Source organism: Perca fluviatilis, chromosome 11 (assembly GCF_010015445.1).
Source record: "Perca fluviatilis chromosome 11, GENO_Pfluv_1.0, whole genome shotgun sequence".
Classification (NCBI taxonomy): Eukaryota; Metazoa; Chordata; class Actinopteri; order Perciformes; family Percidae; genus Perca; species Perca fluviatilis.
In genome coordinates this window covers 39,246,544-39,262,813 of record NC_053122.1, presented here as the reverse complement: position 1 = coordinate 39,262,813, position 16,270 = coordinate 39,246,544, and the positions used below count along the sequence as shown (strand labels likewise).

The 16,270-nt window shown below is 41.5% G+C and overlaps 1 protein-coding gene across 2 annotated transcripts in view; it reads left to right on the top strand.

The window, feature by feature from the left end:
* Nucleotides 1–16,270, top strand: part of LOC120568116 (receptor-type tyrosine-protein phosphatase N2-like) — a 315,377-nt gene that overhangs the window by 110,994 nt on the left and 188,113 nt on the right. For both annotated transcript variants that reach the window (XM_039815379.1, XM_039815378.1), the window contains exon 11: nucleotides 200–279. In XM_039815379.1, the coding sequence (XP_039671313.1) occupies nucleotides 200–279 (80 nt within the window). The remainder of the gene's footprint in view (nucleotides 1–199; nucleotides 280–16,270) is intronic.

Here is a 16,270-nt window from a genome sequence, read left to right as displayed (position 1 = left end):
GATGGGGATTGCAACAGCCTAAAGGATCGCCACAGGTTAAAGCTTTTCTTTTTTTTTTCAAACACCACGTATGGCTGAGCTTTAATGAGCACAACTCTTTTTCTCCCTCCGTCTGAAAAACAACACCTCTCCACCATGGAAAGGAGGTTGCCAGCATGTCTTTGTAAAGCTTCTAACTGTGTATTTGTGTGTTTTACAGGGTGGTGGGCCCCGCTGTGACCTTCAAAGTGAGCCCAAACACTCACAACGTCAGCACCACAGATGTGGCCAATGTGGCTGGTAGGTTCTCCTTGAGTAATGTTGCCTTTATACTGACAGAGAAAAAAAACAGGCCATTATCAATGGCTTGCTGCTGCAGCTGAGGCCCCAGATGAACATTTTTCAGAATGTAAAATGTCTGGGTTTTTCTCCCAATGTTTATTATGGTGTACCCACACTGGCACTCCATAGGTCTTACTATTGCATTGTGTTAAGTTTAGTTTAAGTATTTGGTATTGGCCCATTTTAAAAGGATGCCAGCAGGATTGGTCTTTGTGTCACAAATCTCCAAGTGGCCATGTTTGTTTGGCTCCATTGGAGAGTTGGATGTGTGTGTAATACCACAGTCCAGTTGTTCAAAACATTTAATCTGGATCAAAATGATCCAGATTAAAAAAATATATATATTTGGAAATCCCATTTTTTGCTATATTTTTTTTACATAGCTGGGCTACCAGCTATGTAAAGAACAGGTAGAAGAGCCAACATGGGGTCACTGTAAGGGTTTCTTGTTTTGAGACAAAAATAACATAACCATCCACTTCCATTCATAATTTCTTTTATGACCCCTCATCTGAGTTACAACAAATAAAAACAAATATACATTAACAAATATATTGTGGATATTTTGAAAATGTCTTAAAAACAAAACAAAAGGCTAAATGCTTTTAGGAGGCGGAGCTGAAGTTTGGCTTTAGTTTGCTGCAGTTTGGTCAGCTTGATTTGTTCCTCTGCCAGGAGTATCTCTGCTTCTGCGCTTTCAATTTCTCGTTTAGACATGGGGACAAGATCATTTTTATTTTATTTTAACTTTACTATACTGAATAGCTTAATTGGTAGCCTATGTCTACTTCATCTACTTTATCACTATGACAACGGTTACACAAGTCAAGTGCAAAATATAAATAAAAGTATACACTAAATGATACAAATGTATTATTTGACCAATTTTAAAATTTTACTATATTTTCTTCCTGGAATCCACCTTGAAATCCTACCCCCTGTTGGGATCAGGATAATCCTGTTTTTTTGGATCAAAGTTATCCAAATCCTACTGACAAGTTTTGAACAACACAAACTGATGGTTTGATCCAGATTAAAACTAGGATTGGATTCTGTAATCTAATCGGATTTCAGAATCCTTCTTTCCCTTTTGAACAACCCATTTTCAAGATTTGATCCAATCCGATAACCAAAATCCGATCAGATTACCTTTGAACAACTGGCCCCTGGAAATGTACTTGGGTTGATCATCACTAGGGTTAATGAAACATCAGGGATTTGCTTAAAATTGGTCAGGTAAAACTACTAAAATGAGGACGTACCGTCATGTTACAGACATCATTGCATCATCAAAATGACAGTTGACTTTTGTTTTCACACGGGTCATGAACGGGTCTCCTGAGTAAAAGTCCTGGCTTTGTTTGATCCATCCACCACCCCAACCTCAGAACAGAAAGATGATAGAAGAATGTTTCTATATGCAGAGGCTGGAATAATATAAGAAGCATGTAATAATGCTTGATGAGACAGAGTCAGTATTTGATCATGAGTTTGTGTTGCATTGTGGGAGCATGTTGACATGCTGTATCTCAGCTATGATTAGGCTTTTAGACTATCCTGGTTTCAGAAGTGCATCCTCAACTTAAGTTGAATACTAGTTACTTTGAGACACAAGACATATGATGATAAATGCAAAGTCAAAGTGTGACACTGGTTATGTGAAAGATAAGTGGTTCATCATGTATTCTTTGTAGTCATTATAGAGAAGCTAAGTCCAGGAGAATGGTGAATGTATGTTCCTGGAAAATGTCATATTGGGAATATGATCAAAACCTGGACTGAAGAAAGATTTAAAATGGGGATAGTAAACTTGTTCATTGACAGGTGATTTTGGTCCACCATCCTTTGTATTTGTCTGAAGAAAGTGCAGACAGTTCCTAAGTCATTCTGTTTCAAGATCCTCTGAATAAAAATGACTCGGTTCAGCCTGCTCCGTCACATGGAGAGGGACTCTGTAATAATCTCTCAGAGTGCAATCCAGCAGTAAAGATATTGTAAAATGTGTGTGTGTGTGTGTGTGTGTGTACTGGGCTGCAGTGTGACTCACAGTAATGAGGCAAGGGTGTTGATGAAGTAGGGAATAAAGAGAGGAGTAATGTTTGCCATTAGCCAAGCTGTCAGTCCAGAGAGAGACTTTCCTGATATTCCCTCCGCCACACACACACACACACACACACACACACACACACACACACACACACACACACACACACACACACACACACACACACACACACACACACACACAACAAGATACTATCCCTGCCTTGATAATTTCAATTCCACCTCCCCACCCACACACACATACGGAGAAACACACTGTGCTGATTGTGCAACGGCTTCTCTCCTGTTTTTAAGTGCTATTGTTGGCGTTCTCATTTCCCGCCTGCCGCTCCCGCTGGCTCTGCAGGGTCACGGATGAGCCTTGATTGTTATTAATGCAAACATTTGACAGAACGTGCTCAAAATGAAATATGGCATCCTCCCAGCTAAAGTGCAATAATGTGGGCGGGCCGTATTTGAAGTGTCGTTTGTCATATTCAACTAGAATATCTATCCATCCCAAAACGTACATTATCCCCCCTGGCCAGGGTTTTAAGTGCTTTTCTAAAACATTAAGCTTAACACGGCCATTGTAATTACGTCGTTTTGTCATCATTCATAGCCGCTCAACAGCTGATGGTAGAGATTGGACTTCCATCTCTTCTGTCACAAACTTGTTTGCTTTTTTCCTGGAACACTTTTGCCAGATGCTAAAAAACGAACCCGTCAGTAAGACGTCAGTGTGTGTCAAGTCAAGGCTTTAAAATTGAACTATGTATATTTCAGAATGAAGAATTTAGATCGTTAAATCGTTGAAAAGTAGATAAACTGAAAATCTGAGAAAACTAACTCAAACTGGTCCAGTTGAGAGAAAAAAGGCAACAGTAAGTCTGTAGCATAGATACTGCTTCTCTTTCTCAACACACCAAGAACAACTTCTTCTATATTGTAAAATGCAAACGGTGTGGAAAATAATTTCTCTAATTTAGTGGTAAGTTTTACTTCAGCACATAAAAGCAGATAAAATCCAGTTATTATATTCCCTTTTATTGCAATTTAATGTTAGTCGCATGTGTCATGGAAATCCAATGTTAGAAGAGCCATTTCAATACGTATGACACACAAATGAAAATTCCATTAAGTTAAAAAATTAATATTCATGAATTATACATGTCATATATGTTATTTTAGTAATTATTTTCACCAAGAGCTGCAGAAATATCACATGGAGTCAGTATTATAAATAAAGGTTCTTAATATCTACTTTTACCTTTTGTAGTTTTTATAGTGTTATATTATTAAATTGTGATTTTTAATAATACATTTACATGTAGGCAACATTTTAATGTAGTTGTTCAGTGTGGAGCCGATTTTACAAATTATTGTATAGTTTTATCTGTAATGATGATCCAATTTTACAAGCTGATAATGTGTTTTGTATGTAAAATCTGTCAAATAAATGTAGTTGAGTGTAAAAAGTACAATATGTCCTTCTGAAATGTAAAAGAGTAAAAGTATAGATTACCACATATAAAATGCTCGGGAATAGCAGCCTACTGTAGTGGAGTAAATATATCTACACATGTACAGTACTCACTTTAATGTTAACCTGTACGTAGTCTAATCTTCTTATTTGATAGAAGAAATGAAGCCAGTTCTGAATGCAGTCTCAGTCCAGTTTAAACCTCATCATCTTTCTCCTCCTTACACCCGGTCCATTCTGACCCTGGCCTGGTGCTATAATGTCCGATTAATGCAGCCAGACCTGATGTTGCATTTTAATACCACTTCTGTCACGCGCGCCCGCCCATTGTGAGCAACTTCGGGGACACCGGGGGCCATTGTCAAACGTGGGGGTGGATGTCAAGATGGTGGGCAGCGAGGTGGTGACCTTCATTGTCCGGCTGAGGGTGGGCGCGGTACCCAGAGGCTGCTTCCAGCGGTGTGTCACGGCCGTGAGAACGGGAGCCCGTGAATAGGCCAGGGGTCAGGGTCAGGACGGCGGGCAGCTCAATTAGCACTTAAAGCAGGACGAGAGCAGCTGAGATAGCCTCATCCCTACACCGTCTGTTCCTTTGACTTCTAGTTTTTTACCCACCAGCACTTGTTTTTGCATACATGCTAATCATGTCTCTCAGTGTGAAGACTGTTACTCACACATGCCCAAAAGCTGTCAACTCTAGGGACGATGGACGGTCTGGTCAGTGTCAGACTCCTCCGTCTTTCCTACCATCACAGCATGTTCTCCAGTTAAACCAACCGTCTTTGTTATCGGCGGACAATAGCTAGTTGCTCAGTGAGTCAATGTTGCATCTGACGTTTGATTTGTGTGTTGACATGTAAATAATTTCCTGGCAGAGAGGTCAATATCAAGTTAAAAAGACATTTTCCCCCTGGAGAGAGTAAAACAGCTAATTTACATGCTAATTAATGGAATATCCCTTAAAAAGTGGCGGAAAGTGCTTATCATTCCTATATAGTTCACATATCAATCAAAATACATGTTGTTAGTACTTTGTTTATTATTAAGCGTGGATGTGTTTCCCCCCCAAAAAAAACATCAATCAAGTGCATTAAAATAGCATACCTCTTGAATATAGTGCTTTATGCTATCTTAATAAAAAGCAAGATGGCTGAAAAAGTTTGGGGAATAAAGCATGGTATATTTAAGAAGAGATGTGTGACTGAACATGCTGAGTACAAGTGTTTTTGAGTGGACACATTGTGTAATAAGTCCATTAAATGAAACCATTTTCAGAAAAAATAAAATATGGCCACATGATAGAAAGAAGGAAGGCAAAGAGAAAAGAGCTTGCAGACATTTTTTAAACCTTTTTAGCCACCATACAAAGCAGCTAGTAATAACTGCTGCACACGTGAACGCCAGTAAAGAACATGGAAACTGTACTTAATGTCTGACTGCTGCAGTCAGACATTCTGCAAGATCTTTGGCTATCTGGGCCTTTTAGAGTTGCTTTTAGGATTTAAAGGATCTTCATATCCTCATTTGGTGTTTGCTCTTGACTCTGTTAGTGAGTTATTAACCATATATCAGCCTAAATACAGCCTGAGTAGGTCCTTGTTAGTGATTTCCAGTGATTCCCACTTTTGTGACCTAGCACGAGAGGAGAACCTGTCTAATTATGGTTATTTTAGATGTCTAATGAGTCGTTTTAGATGATATTCCAGTCAACGTCAACATTCGGCCCGCCAAAGCTTTTAGTATGGCCTGCAGAATAATCATGAATTCACAAAATGTAAAGAGGAAAAAATGTGTTCTGTTATTTATCATTTCAAGCATTTAGAGCAAAAACCCAGCCCCCTATTTACATCTCTATTCACATGCCGGGATTCTGTACAGCGATGCCCGAGCTCCACACACATGGCTGAGCCGAGATGTGTGTGCATTAAAACACACACACCGCTGAGCCGGGATGTGTGCGTAAAACACCACCCGCTGAGCCGGATGTGTGCGTTAAACACACACCCGCTGAGCCGGATGTGGGTAAACACAACGCTGAGCCGGATGTGTGCGAAACACACACACCGCTGAGCCGAGATGTGTGTGCGTTAAAACACGCAGCACCTGACTGGGAACGATACGGCCGCTGGCGCATGTGAACTCACACTAGTCTCTTTTCTGGTGGCTACAATAAAACCGTCGTGAGTAAAAAGTCAATACTTATCAATGCACTCACCTGTGCATAAACATGTAGAAAGCAATATTTCAGTCTGCTCAGTTCACTCTTGTCCACCGCGCTGTTTTACGCAAACACAGCTCTACTCTGCAATTTTTACAAACAAGCTAAAACAAAAGCTGTTGGTTTTTAGTCTAACTGTTTATCTTAGTTTGCCGGGAATCTGGAAATTTGGACAAATTCTTGTAAACCTCACTGCTGGCTGAACAAACCTAACTCTCCGCTAGAGCGGACAATCTATGGAGGTATTACAAGACCAAAACAGATACATGTGGACAGATACTTAACAGATACTTAATGCACGTGAATGACGCGATCGTTATGTTCGAGTTCTTCATTCTTGATGATGATGATGCTAGTTGTATTATTTTGCAACAGCATCTTTCATTGTAAATGAGGCACACATGACAAGTGCATAGCCTGCTTATCAGTCATTCATCATTAAAGCTGGGCTTTTCCACGTCTTTGACAGTGACATGTTTACCCGACAGCAGCCATTTCTTTCTGCAAGCATTTTCCACCAATCAGGACGCTGCCTACTACAACAATGTTTCCATAATCACAGACTTTAACCATCACTCCTCAGTGAACTGCCTCCTAGTCTGAGATCATTTTCTAGTTAAAGAGCCAGTTATCAGTATGTATGAGTTTGCTCACACTAATACATGTAAAAAAAAATATAGCATTAATTCAGTAAGAAAGTGGAAATTTCGAACAAGAATAGGCGTATTAGGTATAAATGAATTTGGCCCTTGAAAAAGTGTAGTTGACGACCCCTGTGATATTCTATTCAAATTGTATTAAAATCCAAGTCCATTATTGTTGTTGATGTTCCTGTGTACTCATACAGGGCTGCCAACTCTCACATATTGACCACGAGACTCACGCAATTGGCACTTTTCACACGCCACACATCCATTTTCTCATGCAATAAAAAAAACACATTATTAACTGATAACGTTGCAGCACGAAAAGAGTACACAGACGCCTCCTTCAGAGGTTTGATGACATTTTCAATGGAGTTATGTGCATAGTGTACAGTAGTGTAAAATTACATAACAACAAAACTGTGTCTGCAGTGATCCCACTGGTCATTGCTTCATGCTTTTGATGCAAAAAGGTAACAAAATTACAAATAGCAAAAAGTTGTTCAGCGATTACTTTCTGGTAACTGATATCGTTCTGTCACTAAGCTTCAAACCAGATCCTGATGACTGGGTGGAGGAAGGGTTACGTTTACTTTTACAAAGGCATCAGTTACGTCTGGGCCTTTCCTTTCCTCGACTTTTTGTCTCATCGTTTTCTTCCGTCTGAGTGGATTAGCATAGATCTTGTATGCTGACAGGACTGACCTTCACTGCAGCTAAACACTTGTCAAAACGCCAAATGTAATTACTGAGCTCTTTAGGTCAAACTAATGTGTTTCATCTACCTCACTTCGCCCTTTTATTGATGTTCAGGCCCTCGGACCTCAGACTGCAGTCGAGTCCCCTTTCTTCCCTCTCGCAGCACCGGTCCCTGCATGTGTTTGCATGTCATAACAAAGCGAGGAAATGTATGCATAATTATGCCTAAGTAATGTGGCCGAATTGTCATCTATGTGGACAAGTTTGTACTTGCTTGCTACGCTGCTAGATGTCTTTGTGTGACTTTGTCAGCATATACTCTTTCCGATTCTGTGATGATAGATCATTTAAAGTTATCTGGCAGAGCTGCAGAGTGCTTCACTAACACTGCCTTTCAAAGGTTATCATCATCATCATCATCATCCTCATCTCCATTACCAATCCTCTGTAAATTACATGCCTGTAAATTTTCAACTCTAATATGCTGTCTTGACATCAGCTGTCTCCCAAGGGAGCCCTTTTCCTTGTCTTGTATTTACATCAGCTGTTGACTATATAAACACATACTGTAACTGGAATATTTGTTGAATCTTAACTTCTTATTTAGCTGTTGAGTAAATAAAATGACTCTCAAACCTTTGAATTGTAGTTCCCCAGATTATTATTTTCAAGAAAGCATTCTTTTCTTATTGCGCTTATTGCTTATTGTTTCATTTGGTGTTATGTTCAGCTGCAGAGAAACTGAAAATGTTATTGTCATATTTGACAACCTATCCATACACGCTGTCATTAGTAACACCACTGACTGATTTTCTGTCATCGCTGTCACTGCGTGGAACTCCTTTAATTGTTCCCATTGATTGCCGGAGTGATTGCATTGGAAACAGCTCTCGCATTGGGATCCATCCAGTGGTATCTCTGTGCCTTTCAGGAGCAGGCAAATCTATTTGAGTTAACTTCAAATGAAGTTACCTGTTAATCAGTTTTCATCGCATGCCAAAGGCGAATCCATTTTATCAGTTTCTCTTAACTGTTGCTAAAGAAAAGAATCAAAATAGGGAGAGTTGAGAGGTGTGCTGGTGTTTCGTGATGCAATTTGCTGTTACACCTCGCCACGTTTTTATCTCCTCGCCTGTCGTCACAGGCAGCACTGGAGGCGTTTTGTGAATTGCAAGATGCCTCATCCAAGGTTTAAAAAGCCTGCACAACTCCCCGCCGATCCAGAGTCACCTGTGGTTATTTTGGTCTGACTTCAGAGGGAGCGTGGAGCTGTGCGCTGTCCTCTGGAGCTTTGCAAGCATCTGTGAGTCCTGCCGTTGAGCAAAGGGGAGGGAAATGAGGGGAGGGGAGGGGGAGACACAGGTGTTGTGCCTAGCTCGAGTTTGCACAGCAGTGCAACGTGATCCCTGAGCCAACCATGCAGCCGCCCTGCCAGCCACTAAGCCAAGCAGCCAAGCAGCCGGCCTGATTTCCCTGGCCTGCTGGCACCGCCAACCCCTCTCTCCCATTCCCACAGCTGGCAGGATCTCTGCGTGTTGGCCTCAGCTCCTGACGTTTGCTGTGGGGTTGGCAGACCTCTCCCAGATGGCCACCTTGTAGCAAAGCTGGCTTCATGCTTGCTTCACTTTTGCATCATCCCGGCTACTGAGCTGTAGTGGAAGGAGAAGGCTTCTGTTGGTTGTGCTGTGACATGTCTGCTGTGAGAATAGACTACTGTACATGAGAGCTTGAAGTGCTAACCTCCGCTGCAGCTCTCACACTTTTCAGTAATTTTTCGTTTGTGCTATTTGTGTGGCTGCTTTTCAGGAAACCAGTGACAGTTGACAGTTTTTGGACTGGAAACAGATGGGGAAAAAAAGATCTGGTTTTACCATCTTGAAACAACCAGCACATATACACCTGCACATAAACACACATTACTACCAACGCTGCTTTTTAATTTGAATAGGCCCATAATAGTCCTATCTTTTACATTCAAAATTACGGGACAGTGTCAAGGTGCCTTTTGGATTCATATTTTATTGATAATCTAATTTAAATCCTACTGCATTACCTATAATTTATTTCCCACTAACTTTGTAATCCCAGCTGAACAGAAGAACAGACCTTGGCCCCCCAAAAACTTGATAGCCCTGAGATTGAACAATTTAATATACATTTCTTTTTAAAACTGCAGTGGATGGGAGTAAAATCATCTCAGAATCTTTGTAATATCCTTAGATTTAATGACCATGTCTGTCTGATGACTGCTCCTAATTATCACATTATCATCCTACTGCTTTTTTAAGCTTCCATGCTGGCACGTAATATGCCATATAGTAGCTGTAATATCATGAAAGTACATTTATTGAAATATTAAAAGTTTCATGGCATCAGAGAAGGTTTTCTCTTGGTGTTGACAGGTAGGGTGTCTTTGCACTGAGCTCTTGTCTCTTCCCATTCTTATCTTTTTACCACTATAGCATCTCTAACATTTTTACCTTGTGAAAGAAATTCATATCATATTTTGCTGAATACTACTTGATAACAACGTTGTGACAATTAGATATATTCAATAGAAAATAAATAGTTTATAAAAAAAATTATTTGAAGGAATAAATCAAATATACTTTATCTATCATTGTATGTGAAATCACAAAAATGTGCCTAAATACAAATCCTCAGGCATTTTTGAGTAAAAGTTGGCAAATAGTGGCAAATAACTATTCTAGGGGTATTTCTTATGCTGAATCCATTTTCGCTGTTTGCCAAGCTGTATCTCTTATGTGAAACTCAGTAGAGTGTAAAATCCAAGATGACCGCCTCATACGCCAAAATGAGCAAATTTCTCACTGGCTCAAAGATAAACTGTTTTTATTGTGATATAGCATTTATTGAGTAAAGGAAATAAACTGAATAGTCAGAACAAGTTAGTCATTCTGTCTTACAATATTTCTGGTAAACACTGACCTGTTATTTTGTGTATTTGAGTATGTCCATGTAAGAACATCAACATCATGCTAGTGGCAGCAAAAGGCCTATATCTCAAACCATCATCCTATTAAATTATGTTAAGAGTGTTTATTACTTTTCAACATTTACATGTCCATGTAAACAAGTTTAAGGACTGACATTTCACCAAACTAAATGTTCTTTTGGTTTATTTATACAAAAGATATTCCCAGAAAGATTGGTTGTAAATATTAAGAATTTACTTCACACACACACAGAGACACAGAGGGCTAGATTTATCAAGCTGTTTGCGCCTGTTTCCAGGCGCTAATTGGTCGCAAAGACGGACGTAACCGATGCGGGCTATTTACAAACAGGGCGCACTTGGGTAAAATCGCAGATTGTCTGCCACATGAGCGAGAAGAGACAAGTTGCACTTTCAATATGCGTTCGTGGGAGGGTCGTGGGGAAAGTGGGAGTTCCACCCAAAAGGTGGGAGGATAAGCGCAAAGTGCACCTAATTATATATTCCGTGGTGTTTACAAAGACTGTCAGTAAGAGCGCGCCTCTATTCTGCGGGGGAAATTCTCCGCCTCTTTAAACCAGCCGCAATCGAGTTTCCTCGTAGACCTTCATGCCGCTGGTGAAATGGTAACAGCAATTTGAGCAAGACGAAGACATAGGCGAGGCTGAAAATATTTTTAACAGAAGAATCACACTTTGTCAGTGAACACAACATCATTTAGCGTTACAGATCAAGCAGCCGTGCAATATTAGAGTTACTGGAAGAAATCAAAGATGAAATTGAATTTCCCACTCAGCGTTCACATCCCATTCCACCAGTTGTTAAACTCCTCGCTACATTACAAATATTGGCATCAGAATCATTTCAAACAGTCATAGCATCAGCAGTGGGAATATCGCAGTCTGCACTCAGCCGTATCATAGCAACAGTACCGCTTTGCTACAGCGCAATTTACGGTATAGTGGGCGGAGAAAGACGCTGATTGCCTGATGGGTGTCAGGGTTGATAAATACTACGCAAACTGTGGAAGCATAGCGTGCGCTATTACCGAACTCGCATAAACGGACGCAGCGCAAACTGCGCTAGTGTTAGTAAATCTAGCCCAGAGTGTCTCACCACATGCTGGTTTGCTTTTGTTGTAGTTTGTAGAAGTATGTAGGTTTATTGATCGAAGAATTATTGATTGGCCGTTGATGATTTTGAAGTTAAATAAATCCTGTTATACTTTAAATAGCAGTTGTCTGTGATTATTTGCTGGTTGAACACAGTCTGTGCTCAAATTCATCCTTCCTTTCTGTTCCTTTAAAGAATACCAGATAGATTAACCAAGTTAATTAAGATCTGTATTTTAAAGGGAACACCACCTAAATGAGACTTTCACAGTTTAATTATTGGTCCCTGAGTTCCAGGGTGGTGCCCCGTTTTGATTGTTTGTCATTTTGGTGGAGTTATGAATATACATATTCATAACTTTATTAATATTGATAAAACATCTTTGATAATTTGCCAATAATTGAATCTCTACCCTACAAATAATTCAGTGTCTTTCACAGTTTGGTCATCCAGTTTGTCTTGATCTATGCCTGTGAGCAGATGATGATGTTCTTTGAAAACTTTCCAGCATGTTTTCTCTCCATGTCCTAGTAGGCATGATCATGTATCACAACCAGTCAAGGCGTGAAATGCAATGATGTCCTCCACTTCACTGTCATCAAGCGAAAATTGTTCCACAATTGAGTGAATTCGGATATATTTCCTTTTTGTAGCTGTACCTGCCTTCATCCAAATCTTTGAACAGGGCATCTTAGGAAAATGGGCCAGAAGCAGTACAAGGACATCTGTATCTCTTGCAGCAACCACAATGCTGGAGGATTGGTTTTCCATACAATGAAGAACAATTATTGTGTCTGCTTCTTCATGGAGAGCTTTAAGGTTTTCTGTAATCACCGTCGGGCCAGAGGACTTCACCCTCTCATCATCTGTAAAACCACCAGAGACAACTATGCACTTGTCGACAGGAGCTTTCAAATGCAATTGTTGTGACAGGAGATTTGCCAAATCTGCTTTGTTCTCAGGATGTGCCATGAAGTTTTCCCAATTGGGTGGAAGTGGAACATCCCAGTTTTCAATCAGCCAGCGGATGGCCGCTATTCCTTGGCAACGCCTTGTCCTTGTGCCATATTTGATTGTTTGATATCCATCCATCCATCCATCTTCGTCCGCTTATCCGGTGTCGGGTCGCGGGGGGAGCAGCTCCAGCAGGGGACCCCAAACTTCCCTTTCCCGAGCAACATTAACCAGCTCCGACTGGGGGATCCCGAGGCGTTCCCAGGCCAGGTTGGAGATATAATCCCTCCACCTAGTCCTGGGTCTTCCCCGAGGCCTCCTCCCAGCTGGGACGTGCCTGGAACACCTCCTTAGGGGAGGCGCCAGGGGGCATCCTTACCAGATGCCCGAACCACCTCAACTGGCTCCTTCGACGCAAGGAGCAGCGCTCTCATCTCGAGCTCACGGATGACTGAGCTTCTCCCCTTATCTCTAAGGGAGACGCCAGCCACCCTCCTGAGGAAACCCATTTCGGCCGCTTGTACCCTGGATCTCGTCTTCCGGTCATGACCCAGCCTTCATGACCATAGGTGAGGGTAGGAACGAAAACAGACCGGTAGATCGAGAGCTTTGCCTTCTGGCTCAGCTCTCTTTCGTCCACAATGGTGCGATAGATGGAATGTAATACCGCACCCGGCTCCCCGATTCTCCAACCAATCTCCCGCTCCATTGTCCCCTCACTCGCGAACAAAACCCCAAGGTACTTGAACTCCTTCACTTGGGGTAAGGACTCATTCCCTACCTGGAGAAGGCATTCCATCGGTTTCCTGCTGAGAACCATGGCCTCCGATTTAGAGGTGCTGATCCTCATCCCAACCGCTTTCACTCGGGTGCGAACCGATCCAGTGAGTGCTGAAGGTCGCAGGCGATGATGCCATCAGGACCACATCATCTGCAAAAAGCAGCGATGAGATCCCCAGCCCACCAAACTGCAACCCCTCCCCACCCCGACTACGCCTCGATATCCTGTCCATAAATATTACAAACAGGATTGGTGACAAAGCGCCAGCCCTGGCGGAGGCCAACCCTCACCTGAAACGAGTCCGACTTACGCCGGGAACCCGGACACAGTTCTCACTTTGGTCGTACATAGATTGGATGGCCCTGAGTAGAGACCCCCTCACCCCATACTCCCGCAGCACCTCCCACAGTATCTCCCGGGGGACCCGGGTCATACGCCTTTTCCCAAATCCACAAAACACATGTAGACCGGGCATACTCCCAGGCCCCTCCAGGATCCTTGGCGAGTGAAGAGCTGGTCCGTTGTTCTCCGACCAGGACGGAATCCGCATTGTTCCTCCTCAACCTGAGGTTCGACTATCGGCCGAACCCTCCTTTCCAGCACCTTGGAGTAGACTTTACCAGGGAGGCTGAGAAGTGTGATACCCCTGTAATTGGCACACACCCTCTGGTCCCCCTTTTTAAAAAGGGGAACCACCACCCTAGTCTGCCACTCACTGCACTGTTCCAGACTTCCACGCAATGTTGAAGAGACGTAAGTATATCGTTAATTACGTTTGGCAGGGGTCCAGAGAAAATTACGGTGTCCAGCATTCTCTTCCCACACTGACTCCAATTGCCGTAATCGTGTGTCATTACCACCGACGTGAATAATAATCTTACTGTATCATCCTATGTTTATCCTTAGCCAGCAGTTTTGAATAGGATTCAATGTCGCCCGCTCTGGCCCCAGGGATACATTTACTATGGCCGCTGGTGCCACAAACCTTACGTTTCTCAGAATGGAGCAGCCAATAATCACAGTTGGCTCCTCAGCAGGTGTGTCATTAGTAACCTAGCTCTAGGGTATGGTTCTCAAATGTTAAGACCAGTGTTGGGCAAGTTACTTCCAAAATGTAATACATTATAGATTACTAGTTACTGTCATTTGAGAGTAATTAGTTATATTACAATATTACTGTCTCTGAATTGTAATGCGTTACACTACTTTTGCATTACTTTTGAGTTACTTTCGCCAAAATAACAGCGGAAGTTTGACTTGGCAGCTAGCTTGTGAATTTCATCACCGGATCAATAAAGTCTCCTCTTTATCCACTTTAATACTAATATTATAGATTATTCATAATATTTTGTATAATTATTATGGATATGCAAAGTAACTAAAGCTATAAAAATAGATAAGTAAAACGTACAATAGGCAAGTAGGAGAAAATGAAAATACTCAATTAAAAGTACCTTACAGTTGTATTGAAGTACATTGTTGTAAAATGTTTGTTTAAAGCACTTGAATAAGAAATTCATGTTGTTTAGTTTAAAACAGTCTAAAAGGAAAGGGTCAATTATAGTGTGATTAAGACTCATTATACATTAATTACAGTACTTGATTTAGAGCTGATATGTGAAAAGGTCCACAACCTTATTTAACAGTAATTTAGTTTTACTGAGAACCGTCACAGGAAGGGCTTTTATTTTGAAGTAGCCTACACGGAAGTTGTCTGTTGTGTAACTCTTACTAGCTTGTGTTGAGATGAACGTGAGACCCTAGATGCAAACATGTCAGTCAAGCTAAGTTGCTCACTTTCTTGTTTGTAAAACGGCAACATTGAACAGTAAATGGTCACAGTAAAAGACAAGCGTGTTTGGTCGTCATTCGAAGCCGTTCCACTACAGGCAGAGTTACTCTCCACGGCTGATAAACTGCAATGATATTTACTTGTAAGCAAGCCTAAACATTAATTCCCGACATAAATCTGTCAGCAGCTCGGACACACTGCTGTCCGAGCTGACGTACCGTCACCTGTTGGAACACAGATGTTATGAAATAATACTCACGGCTTTTTCCCTGTGAACAAATGTTTTTGGGAAATTCATACAAAATTTTGCATTAAAATGCGTTGTAACTCGAGTTACTGAGATTGTAATGGGTATAATATTACCGAAATTTAATTAGTAATGCGTTATATTACTGCGTTACAGCAAAATGGAATACATTACTGTAATTGCGTTACTTTTGTAACGCATTACTCCCAACACTGGTTAAGACTGCTGTATAACCAGTGTAGCTTTAACGCCCCTACGGTATAAAGGTTATACTAACCAGTGAGTGGAACCGGAGTCAGTATACAAAACACAACTGTATTATAATAACACAATCAACATTGACCCTAATCTTTCGTAACATGGGTACAGAGGAGTGCAAATAATTTCTCTAACAGTTGCGAACTGATATCAATACTCTGAGGTAACTGGTCACTCAACATACAGTAAGCATATAAAGACACAACATACAAAAGGCGGCAAAATAAAATAAAACCCCCGTTGCAGGTTGTACTCACTGTCCCTTTAGCAACAACCTGTGAGCCAGAGAGTGTCACTCCCTGTGTTCCCAGAACAATTGGGCTGCATCGATCAACAGTGTTTGTTCACCGACTGTTCTCCCTTGAGCCGGTAGGAGCCACTGGCTTTATCCTGGTCACCAGTGGCGCTATCCGGGTGGCGGTGCTCCCTTGAAGGCTACTCAGTGGAACCACAGGTGTGCCTGGAATCATGTGGCGCTAACTGAGCGGCGTTTAACTAAACAAATCTCTCAGCAAGACGTTTCTCATTAAACTAACGTTTAGAGCAACTGACTGCTAGCCTAACGTCACACGTGGCTAGCACTAGTAGCAGCGGGCTAGGCTAATCTCCCCAAACTGAGGGGGCTGAAACTTCAATAATGTCAGTAAATAAAAACAGCAAACACCTGTATTAATCTCCTGCTTTAACTCGCTTTTTGGGACAGAGTTTACTACCTACTTTCAGTATAACATCCCGTTTGGTAGCTATCAAGCAGACTAATA